Genomic DNA, 12,442 nt, shown 5'->3' on the forward strand with positions numbered 1-12,442 from the left:
AAATAAACCTACAAGGTTCCAAATTCCTGGTGCAATTTCTTTGCATGTTTTTCAAACCCAGAAACACTCATAATTGAAATCTCGTCCAAATAAATTATTGAATTTACCTGGGAGTTTTAGTCAGCATGGTCTCTTATGTGGACATTTATAAATGAAACACTTTCCTTAAAATTCTGAATAAATTTCCATTAACCATTAAAAGCAAACAGCAAGGAGAGAGAGCCTTAACTATAATCTTCTCCAAATATTACTATGTGATACACATGCAGAATCAGTAACTATGGTTCAATGGTGTTGCCAATATGACATGGTATTAGAAAACTAGCACCAAAACACCATCTGGAATTCAGGATATCTGGGTTCAAGTCCTTGCTCTACCTCCGACTTTCTGTGTGTAACTTTTTGGGAAAAAATCACTTAATAGCTGTGTGCCTTCATTCCCCATCTGTAACATGGGGGTGATAATACTCCTTTCTCTTACTCTTTGTGTTATCTGTGATTAGGGAGCCTGGCTTATATTCTACGCTACTACTACTGCTCTTTGGTGGGCAATATTTTTTTCATGGTTAGGGAGAGTTCTGCAAGTCTCACATTAGGAAACTGAAACCCAGAGTGAAAATCCTGTCAGGGATATCTTAAGAGAAGCAGGATTACTGGTCTGATTTTTCCATGTTTAAACGTATAATTATTTCTCTGCTCTGTCAAAATTGTAAGCAATGTTCAAAGATGTTATCTTAATATTGAGCTCTGTGATTTAATTATTCCTTTAGAAGAAGTAATCTAAACATTATCATCTTTTCCTGTGTAACACAATTTTAGGTAGGTCAGGAAAACTTGTTAGTCATTTTTTGCACAGAAAACATTTCGATCTCCCAAGATAGTTAAGTTTAATAATTAAAACCCAAGTGAAATCTAGAGAAGATTTTCAGTGCTAGATTAAATAGTTTTTGGGTCCTGTGCACTATGGAAAGTGGGCCTCCCCCACAACTTCACTCAAATTTGGCCCAGCTGCCCCCACCATGACAGAGGGGAGAACGGGGCACACCTGAGCGTCACTGTGACCCTAGTCTAATTCTTCTGCAACTGCTGCCCGCCCTGCACAGCGTGAACAAGGTCTGACCCAGTACGGCCGTTCTTATGTTCTTATAACAGGGGCGATTTAGCAAAGCACCCTCTCTCCAGATGTTCTAGACACAGAAACAAATGCCTCTCACCCCACATTTATCCTAGCAATCCTCCACCAGCTCCCACTTACACTGAGAGTCCCCATACACATTCCAGGAGCTCTGACATACATCCCACTCACCACAGCCCTGAGTGCCTCCCAACATCCTGGCCGCTCACCAGCATCTTCACTCCACTCCCACCCCTGTGGTAGGGCAGCTCCTCCTGATTTTGGCCACCCAAAATGCCAAGTTGCAAAACCACTCACTCAACTTTGGCCCCATCATCGTTCCTCCCTTATCCCCTGGCATCATGACAGAGGGACAGGCCAACCAAACCTGAGTGGCATTGCAGGGACTCAGGTTTGGCCCTTCCCAATGCCACCCACAGAAATCTGTTGGTTGGGAGGCCCTCTGACATGGTAAATCCAGGCCCAAAGATTTGTTTTGCTGGACTGTTTTTGTCTTTATTTACAGATATTATTATCTTTTAAACACCTGGTAGTTTAAATCAAATATTGGTCTGGCTCTAAAATGGAAGGAAACCCTTACTAAATAAAATGCTACAATTAATTTTGTATTAAAGGGAATTCTTCATTACCTTAAGAAAAAATTATGGAAATATTGCATAATCCAGGCAGATGGATATACAATGTGACCTTTTAATGAAAAATGAATTCATTAGTTTTAAAAAAAGAAAAGCCCAGAGAGATTATATGCAGTATTTGAACTCTGGAACTTGATTTTTTTTAATGATGCATTATGGCTGCTGAACTAATGTACACTAGGGATATCTATCATTGTTTTCTAAAACCATGCTTGCAAATCTACTGGTGTAGGCACTGATGCTGCAAAGAGAACCATGCAGGTGAGACCCTGTGCAGTGCCGCAGGAAGTCCATAGGACTCTGGGAGGATGCAGGAGTCTGTCTGCCTGGTTCTTGTTGCAGGAGTCCGACCTTGAACTTTTTCTTATATTTTAGGGAGAGCCTCTCATTAATTTCAAGTACATTTTCTATTATTTTAAATATGTCAGTAGATATTGTGGCTGTGGTGTGTGTAACTTTCTCTTAACTTACCTAGCTCTGAAACATATTTTTCATGCTCTAGGAATTTTGGAAAACAATTTTGTCTATATACACAGGAAATGTGCAAAGGAGGAGAAATGTATTAATTGTACTTTATTTAAAAAATTAAGGTTTTGTTTTTGTTTTACAATAGTCTCAAATTTGAAACAGGCATTCTCCTAAATTGTATTTAGATTTAAATTTTCCTTTTTCAGTGCTCATATTTGTTCTTTATATAGATGCCACTCAACCTTACTAATGCAGTTGCAACAGCAAGACAGCTTTTGGCTTACACTGTTGAAGCAGCAAATTTTTCTGATAAGATGGATGTTATTTTTGTGGCTGAAATGATAGAAAAATTTGGAAGATTTGCTGAAAAGTACAAAGAGGTACCTTTAACGTTTGATACCATTTTCAAGATAAGCGGATTAAATATTTGCCTTTTATTAAAAATACCTGTTTTAAATAATAAAACCTTCTAAACCTTTGAGGAGCTCAAATTTCAGATTCTTTTCCATTTTTTCCTTTGTTTAGTAGGTTCCTGAAGTTGCTGACCCATGGTCAAAGACTTTGTACTCATGCTGAGATCCTCCAGCATTCACTGGACTTGTAATGTCTCTGGTCAGCACTGGAGCAGGGAGATAGGTACAGTAAGTCTGGTTTTATTTAGTATAGAGTGGGTCACCCAGGTTTTCATTAGAATGATTTTATATAAAAAGATGAATAATGAAAACCTCCGAGATCCTCTCAGTAATGAATAAAACAAGACTTATCTTTCCCCCCCATGATAGCCTGGCTTTATTCAATATTGAGCTGTATCTCTAAGGTTTTTCAGTCATCTTATATCTTATGGGATATAAGACATTAAAATACACTGCTACCTCGATATAACGCCACCCAATATAACACAAATTTGGTTATAACGCGGTAAAGCAGTGGTTGGGGGAGGGGGGGGCGAGGCTGTGCACTTCGGTGGATCAAAGCAAGTTCAATATAACATGTTTTCATCTATAACACGGTAAGATTTTTTTGGCTCCTGAGGACAGCATTATATCGAGGTAGAGGTGTAATATCTTAGAGTGCTTATTGTTGAGAGGGAGTAGGTAGAAACTCTGTTTCACTGCTGAACAGTGGTCTTGATCTCACTATTCAGTGCATTTTGGAAAGTTGGAGATCACAGTGCAATTATTTGGAACTTGGCCAAAAAACACCCCCAACCCATGCACATACCGAACAAATAATATAGTCTAAAAATTCACAGTAAAACTCTTTTTGGAGGATTTTCACATTGCAGTTCCCTTTTAAATATATAGCTCAGTTAATTTGTCCTAAATTTAATTTTTCTATATGTTTGTGAAATAATTAAAGTAATTTATTAAATGACTGTTTTTAGTACCTCACCTAAAATATGGATTGCTGCATTATTTATTATATTATAAGGGTATTGTTTTCTCAGCAATGATTTGTCAATCTGATGTCACTCTGCCACTACTTGAAGGCAATAAAAGCGATAAAACAGTCAACGTTAAATTCATAAGTAGTGTTTTTAATAGTAGCTGAAGTTCCTCAGTTCCTCTGTTAGATGATGTATTGTTCTTTTTGGGTTTTTTTAAACCATATTTAGTGAAACCTGTTTGATTTGTTGATATGTTGGAAAGTTGCAAGTGTTAACCCATTCTCTAGCATGAATAGCCAATACATATTGGCTTTAATAATCTTCCTTTAGTCTAAATAAAAATAAAGTTTTAAATTAATCACTACACATTGCTTACCTGGAATTAATTAAAACGTAGAGCTGAAAATATATGAAATACGTTTTCAAATGGCTCTTCATTGTGCAGTTTGAATAGTCTGAAAGATGTAGAATACATGAATTGTAACCTTAATAGCCTCCTCAGTGTCAGGTGTCCACTAGAAAAAACAAACTTTCGGGGGTGGGGAGGGAGGGAGTCAGTCTGTATTTGACTATTCCACATTAGAAAATAAAAAAAAATAATGTCATCAAGACTTAGAAACATTTTAAGAAAATTCTTGATGATATTGACGAAAGAGTGTGCAAGTGTGACTTTATAATAAGTTCATGATTTATGCCAGCGGTTTTCAAACGGGGGGTTGGGACCCCTCAGGGGGTCATGAGGTTATTATATAGGGGGTCGTGAGCTGTCAGCCTCTACCCCAAACCCCGCTTTACCTTCAGCATTTATAATTGTGTTAAATATATTAAAAAGTGTTTTTAATGTATGGGGTGGGGGTCGCACTGAGAGGCTTGTTGTGTGAAAGGGGTCACCAGTACAAAAGTCTGAGAACCCCTGATTTATGCAGAGAGAATCAATGAAGTTTGATTCCTATAATTTTAGGAATTTCTGGTTGACTTTTACAATAAATTATCAGTTTAACCAACAGACTTAAAGAAGTGTTATGTTTTATAATGAAATTAATAAGCATTTTATCCATTTGGCTTAGTTTTGATTGATTTCAGAAATATTTATTAAATTAAGGGCCTGATCCTGCAAAGTATTGAGTGCCGCCCTCTCTCTGTTGACTTCACTGACAGTTGAGGGTGCTCAGCACCTTGCAGCATCAGTCCCTAGCAGAGCAGTGGAAAAGATGTGGCAAATCTTCACTTCCAGGTATGGACTGTCTTGTTTGAAAAGCTTAGAAATCTCACTGCTGTCTTCTTACCTGCTATTGTTAAAAAGTAACACCCCAGATTACAGTAACTGAAAGAGGTCAGGTTTTTTTCGTTTTGTTCATCTGACAGCATTCGTGTATAGTCTCTGCTGCTGTTTCCTCTCTATGAGGCACTGATCCTGTAAAATCTTAGTGTCCTTTACTTCACAGAGCTGTTGGCAGTGCTCAGAGTTAAGAATGTGCATATATGTTTGCAGGGTTGGGGTCTAAATTAGTAAATTTCCAGGGCCAGAGGGAAGAGGAGGGAGAGAGGTTGTGGCAAAAGAGGGGAAGAAAGAAAAACTTAAACTACCAGAATTGACAGTATCTGGGTATTAGGAGTACCATCGAAAACTACTTTTAATTATTGAATATATTAAAGTTGAAGTTGATGGTGGCCCTCTTAAATGTCTCATGCTGTTTTGCCTTTGGAATATAGTATTGCATTTATCTGACAGAAGGGGAAAACAAAATATATTGTCTTAAAAATAATGCTACAGCAAGGTAAATATCTGACTCTTAAAAGCCACTCCAGTAACTCATACCTGACAAATAATGGTTGATGTGGTAACAACTGTGGGTTTTTTTGTTGTGTTTTGGTTTTGTTTTGTTTTTGTTTTGTTTTTTAAAGATGCTGACAGTAGTATTGGGTTTCCAATAATTCTGTCTTGAAAAGGATCTTATGCTGCTTATTGATATGCCAAAAGATGAATTACCAAAGCTGACAGATTTCTTGTTTGGTGTTTTCTTATTTCTGTCCCATACTAGCTCGGTGATGTGATGGTGGACATTGCAAGTAACATCATGCTAGCTGATGAACGTGTATTATGGATGTCACAGAGAGAAGCCAAAGCTTGCACTAGAATTGTTAAGTGTTTACAGAGAATTGCTATGTATCGACTAGCAAATGGGGCTCAAGTTTACTCAACAGTAAGCATAAAGTTCCATTAATTTAAAGTAAACATTTCTGGTTTATTTTGAAATGTGAATTTTTTTTCATACTTAATAGATTTTGACATTGTCTGATTCATGCTTTGAGGTCTAGAATATTTGGGATTCCTAAAAGGAAAAAAAAATTATTCCGACCAAATTAACCTGATAGTTATACAGAATGCTTTTCTGGTTTTTGTATAAAATTAATGTGCAGAATCCTATGAAGATTGTTTTTATGTGGTATAAAGTTATTTAATGTTTATATGATTTTTCTTGTCACAGTACTCTCCAAATATTGCTCTGGAGGCTTATGTAATAAAGGCAACTGGCTTCACGGGGATGACATGCACTGTATTTCAGAAAGTGGCTGCAACAGACCGTACAGGACTTTCTGACTATGGGAGAAGAGATCCAGATGGAAACCTAGATAAGCAATTAAGCTTTAAGTGCAATGTTTCAAATACACTGTCAAGTTTGGCACTAAAGGTCTGACACTCATTGTTTCTATAGTGACTTATAAGACTTAATTAGAGATTAATTGGTTGGAAAGCAAGCGTAAATTGTTTCCAATGTTAAAATATTCTTACTGCATTGTAATACAGAACAATTATTTAAAAACAAGGGCAGAGAAGCTATGAGAGGAATAAGGAGGTTGGTTTTGTGTTGCGTTTGGCTTAATTACTTAAAACAATTCTTAACAGACTAGTGTCTACATTTAAAAAAAAAAAAAGTACCACCACCACCATACTCTCAGGCTATATCTACACTACAGAGTTCTGTCGATAAAAGTTATGCCTCTGTTGCATGTCCACACTATGTTCTTTGTGTTGGCAGAGTGCTTCTACACTGGAAGCTCTTGTATCAACATAGAGAGCAGTGCACTGTGAGTAGCTATCCCACTGTGCAACTGGATGCAGGGTGCTTTGGGAAGGGTTTGCAATACCTCGTGTTTCTTTTGCCGACAGAACTGTAGTGTAGACAAGGCATTAGACACGTACAGGATTTCAGCAGCATGGAAATTGAATTACCTCCTGACCTCTCTTTAATGTTCAGTACATTTATTTTGATATGCTATCTGCATGTTACACTTAACTTTCAAGTTAAAATAAGTTACCTTTTAAGATGCATTGACTTAACTCAATTTTTTTACTTTGACACACAGTCTAAACAAGTCTCTCTCATATGGTGATTGAGGACATATACATATCTAGATAAATACTGACAGTGTGAAGGAGTGCAAACTAGAAAACAACTCTGACAGATTCATTTGTCTGTATATAGGGGAAAGTACTTAACTCTGACTCCCTGGAAAATCTATTTGTGATTAAATGCCAGTGTAGCTTATCAATTTGCCATTACTGCTTAATATTTTGGACCTTCACTGCAGATATGTACTGTACCAATAACTTGTATACAAAATTGTAGATAATGCCCAGTGCTTGAATTATGGGGGGCAAAAAGTAGGAGGACCCCTACGAGCAGTCCTTCAGGGAACATGGAACGAGGTGCCAGAGTATCCTCTGGCTGGCTCTTGTGCTGCTACTCTTTGCTCTGCCAAGCTGAGTCTTCTCCCTGCCGCTGTAGCCTCCCACCACCGCTTCTGTCCTGCCTCTTTCTCTACCCCAACTGCCTCCTCCTCCCTTACCAGTTAAATCCTGCCTTCTGCCCCTGCTGCTAACTCTTCCCACCTACCCCTCCTTCCCTGCCCCAAGCTCCCCGATTTCCTTTGCCTGTTGCCCCACCATCTTCTGCTCCTGCCTCTTCCCCCTCTCAGGCTCCCCCTGTTGTACCTATCACAGCACTTCTTCAACTCCCACTACCACTTACACTGGTGTGCCTTTTGCCCCTGCCTCCCCCCAGTCTTCTACACTCAACAAACAACCCCATCTTCCCTGCTCTAGTCCTGCCTCCAGCTGCGCCTGACACCATCCTGCCTCCCCTAGCCCTACACTTGCCCACCATCTTGCCCTGCATCCACTCTGACTCTACCTCACCCCACAGAGCCCTCTCCCAGTGCAGATCTCCTGGAAGGGAAAAGGCTGGATTTTTGCTCCCCTCATCCCCCAGGTCCTCCTGCGGTGACTGTTCTATTCGCTGTCCTCATTCCCATCTTGTAGGTTCCCCCAGTCCTCCTCCCTGCCCCGCCCATCTCTGGAAGCAGAGTGGTCAGGACCATACATGACAGGCATGAACTGATCTCTGCTGAGCAGCTGGCCAGGGCACTGGACAGCACCTCTCTCTTGCTGATGGTTTGAAGGGGCTTCTCCAGAGTGGGCATTGGATTCTAGTATCCACCAGTAAAGTGCCAAGCATACTCAGTGGGACCTGCTTGCTCTCGTCAGGGGACCCCTTGCCCCTGCAGTGGTGGTGCCAGAGTTGCTGATCAGTCCAGCATATTCCTACTCACTTTGCAGACCCTTCCCTCTCTGTGCCTCCCCACCATAGGTTTTTGGCACGTGTTGCTGCTGCTCTCTCTGAAGCTCCTGGCCCTGCTGCTGGCCATACAGGGAAGAAGTAAGGGGGCCAAACATGTCCCCCGGTGCCTTTGAATAAGTCAGAAATGGTGTAGCTCCTAAAAGTAGTAAGAGGGCCCAGCCCCCATAAGTCCCTCCTGTAATTCAAGCACTGATAATACCACTCCAAATGAAACAATTACAGCATTTACCTTTACATTTGCCTGTGTGCATGTTTTGCATTTGGCCTTGCCTTTTATGTCTAGCTCCCAAGAGATCTCCCAAAACCTTCAGCAAAGGCGCTGACTGGCATAGCCCTGAAGCACCCAAAGAAAAAAATTAGTGGGTGCTTAGCACCCAACAGCAGCCAAGCTCCCCACCCCTCCCCTCAGTGCCTTGCCCGCCAGTGGCCCCGCTGATCAATTCCTCCCCCTCCCTCCCAGCGCCTCCCACCAGCCGCGTTTCAGCTTTGTAGGAGGCGCTAGGAGGGGGTGGAACTGGATAGGGAAGGGGCAGGGGTTTGGGGGAAGGGGTGGAGTGGGGGCAGGGCCTGGGTTGGAGGGGGAGGGGGTAGAGCACCCCTACCCCACCCCCCAGTGTAGAGAGGAAGTCAGCACCTATAACTATAGGAACTTGTTATTAGCAATTTGAGCTTTACTGGCTATCAGAAAGGAAACTATGTACAAAATCTCCCGCCATCTTAAGAACATAAGAACGGCCATACTGAGTCAGACCAAAGGTCCATCTAGCCCAGTATCCTGTCTTCCGACAGTGGCCAACACCAGGTGCCCCAGAGGGAATGAACAGAACAGGTAATCCTCAAGTGATCCATTCCCTGTTGCTCATTCCCAGCTTCTGGCAATGATTAACAAATAATTCCATATTAAAGTTGTGCTAAGATTTTTAGTTAAAGCATGTTTTGGTGGATTATTTGAAGCACTTCTCTGTCCAAAAAAATAATTACAGTCCTGAGCTCTGTATAAACTTTGCTTCCTTCAGACACTGTTGCGCGGAAGGAAGCCCAACAGTGATGAATTGGAGGAGCTGCTAAATAAGACTTAAAAAATCCCCTTTTTGTTCAGAGATTAATATTTCTTAAAATCTGTTTGTTTATAGAACACTATTATAGAGGCTTCTATTCAACTGCCACCCTCCCTTTTTACACAAAAGCAGAAAAGAGAAATTAGACCAGCAAATGAGTCCATCTATAAGCTTCAACTTATTGCATTTCGCAATGGAAAACTTTTCCCAGCAACAGGAAATTCAACAAATCTGGCAGATGATGGGAAACGACGTACCGTAGTAACACCAGTTATTCTCACCAAGATAGGTTTGTTTTTTATTATTATTACATTTGTATGACCCTTAGAAAAATACCAAAGCGTTAGAAGCCTGATCCTTGACATCATATTCAAGAGGTGTGCTAATGTTGTTTCAATTAGTGCACTTCTAAGAATCAGATATTATCCAGCATTAATATTTACAGTGTGTATTGAAAATTAAACATTTAAACATTTTTATATAAAATCAATTCCATATTTTTTTTTTCCAAACAGATGGTTTAAGCCTTGCCAGTCACCACATTGCTATTAACGTGACACTGCGACGTATTGCTCATGGAGCAGATGCTGTTGCGGCACAATGGGACTTTGATTTGCTCAATGGACAGGGAGGATGGAAGTCTGATGAATGTCACATTATCTCTTCAGATGAAAACATTACCACCATTCAGTGCTACTCCCTCAGTAACTATGCAGTCTTGATGGTATGGTATTTTAATTTAATCAGAAATAAAAAAATGTTCAGGAAAAATAGAGAAGTAAATGTTTTGCTTTTAGTATAATAAAATACCGTGGGAGTGGGGGTATTCTCACACAAACGAACTTCAGAACAATTTTAATGTGTTATTTGTATTGGTTTAGATGTTGGCATAAGGTCTGGCTGAAAATGGTAGACTGGCAACACTAAATTTTACTGCAGAATATTTTAAAGACACAATAGGTTTTTCTTATGAAACGTTTCAGTATGGTACTATGATATATAAATCTATTCTAATGAACTAATAATTGCCAGTCTGCTTTTGTGAACTTTAGATTCTAGGTCTAACAATGACAGCCTCAAATGAAGAATAGTAGGCAGGAGAGAAAATAATAGGAAATACTTCTAGGCAACAATAGAACTTGTCAGGTTAGTTTTAGTGTCCATGGATATGAGGTTTTTGTCAGTTTCTACACCCTGGTTTAGAGCCACTGAATGAAGATTGGTGTAAAATGCCTATTCATCTGGTATTCATGATCATACTTCCTGGAAAAGTGGATGAATATATGAATATAAGAAAAAAGATTATGGTGTTTAGTTACTACACAAGTCAAAGTACAGTATTTGTTAAAGACATTCCTACAAATATTTTGATTTGAATGTCTCCCGTGTATTGAGCTCAGTAAAATGATTACACCAATTCTGAAATACAGTGGCAGGAATGAAATAGTGAATTGAGGGAAGTGCCTTCCTCATAGTAGGTTATCTTTTTGTGACTGCTTGTTCCCAGAAGACCCCTTCTCTCTAACTTAGCAAACAGTTGCTATTCTTCCTAAATCTATGTCTCCCAAGATATCACCCAAGGTGAAACAGTACATTTTGTTTCTGACAGGTAAAGCAACAGGGACTCTGCTTGTCTGCTTCCTTGTGCTGCTCTGATGGTTCCTACCACAGAGTTATAAGAGCAGACCTCTAACAATCGAAAGTATAGATTGGGATACAAAATTGAGAACATCAGTATAAGAGGAAATGGTGTGAAATACAATAATAAATAACATTTACAAGTTACACTTGCAAAATTACATTGCATAGAGGTATCATTATCAGTATTTATTACATTTGAGATGCTACATATGGTCTTAAAAATAAGTCAAACATTCTCTCCAAATCATGTTTTGAAGGAAAAAGAATAATTTGGGATAAGTAATGCATGAAGAATGTGGTGGCTTTTTATTACTATTTAGCAGAACAAACAGTTAAACTTTAAAAAATATATATTTAATAAAAGAGAAGATTAAATGGTAGAATACCAAAAAGCAGTTTTTTTAAAGGGGGGGGACTTTGTAAGATTTGGCGTGATGCCCATAGTTTATGAAGCCTTTTAAATGGGAGACAGCTTAAATGAAAAGTTTCTATTTTTGAATGGTTGAAGGTACTTTCATCAGTACAATCCTAGAATTGGATACTCTATTCTTTTATCTTACTTTTTACATTTAATCCTCTAAAATGTAATAGACTTTTTTAAACCTGAAATATTTTACCTACGCTTGTTCATCTTATGTTCAAGGAGGGATTTTACTTCACGTTAAATATAATTCTGCCACCTGGAGGAAAGAAAATTAAGGAGATATACTATCTATATGTTTGCATAGACCATTAATCTGATTAGATTTCTATATTCACACATAAAGATTACATAGAACGTTGTTGCTATGAGTGCATACACAAAATTAAGTTTCCACAGGAAAAAAATATTTTGAAAAGGTTTAAGGTGACAAAGCTAGAAAATGACACTTAAGGATTTGAGCCTCAGTGCCTGACCACAACTTTAATGAAGAAAAATTACAAGTGGGCTATGTTGTAATTTTGTATTTTGACAGCAGAGCTGGGAGAAAGTGGTGTTTCTCAATAATGAACTTGCTTGTTCAGAGACTTCTCCTACAGCTCTAACTTTCCCTTATAGAAAGGGTGATTGCGTGATTTTTCTTCTCTTAAATTAATTGTTTATTATAGTGCCATTATTTAAGGCTTTAATGTTGATGGACAAATATCAAAAGATTTGATTTAGATAAGCATCAGAATTTATGGTAGTTTTTCAGAACTGCCACATCATTTGAGCAATTACCTTCCCCAAGCAGGCATTGATCTCGCTTTACCTTTTGATACAATTGCTCCATTTTACAACCTTTAGAGGTTGTAGACAGTTTACCTTTTGTTTTTCAATTAATGGTTTTTGTTTAACTACTTTCTAGTTGTGAAGACTGTAAGACACGCAAGCAATATCTTATTCGTTATCTGAATCCCAGTACTTTGCATTTGTACATGCAAGATTATGGCATGTGGTGAGACCACTGTGCTAGAGATGTATAGGGAAATATTATCTCTATTTTCTCCTGTAG

General features: G+C 38.9%; 1 protein-coding gene across 2 annotated transcripts in view; it reads left to right on the forward strand.

The window, feature by feature from the left end:
- The window catches only part of ADGRA3 (adhesion G protein-coupled receptor A3), a 114,774-nt gene that overhangs the window by 77,199 nt on the left and 25,133 nt on the right, over positions 1-12,442 (forward strand). The window contains exons 10-14 of one of the 2 annotated variants that reach the window (XM_039541104.1): positions 2,469-2,618; positions 5,668-5,829; positions 6,115-6,318; positions 9,402-9,615; positions 9,842-10,050. In XM_039541104.1, coding sequence (XP_039397038.1) covers positions 2,469-2,618; positions 5,668-5,829; positions 6,115-6,318; positions 9,402-9,615; positions 9,842-10,050 — 939 coding nt within the window. The remainder of the gene's footprint in view (positions 1-2,468; positions 2,619-5,667; positions 5,830-6,114; positions 6,319-9,401; positions 9,616-9,841; positions 10,051-12,442) is intronic. The other variant, XM_039541105.1, reaches the window with a different exon arrangement.

The sequence above is a fragment of the Mauremys reevesii genome, linkage group 5 (genome assembly GCF_016161935.1).
Source record: "Mauremys reevesii isolate NIE-2019 linkage group 5, ASM1616193v1, whole genome shotgun sequence".
Taxonomy (NCBI): Eukaryota; Metazoa; Chordata; order Testudines; family Geoemydidae; genus Mauremys; species Mauremys reevesii.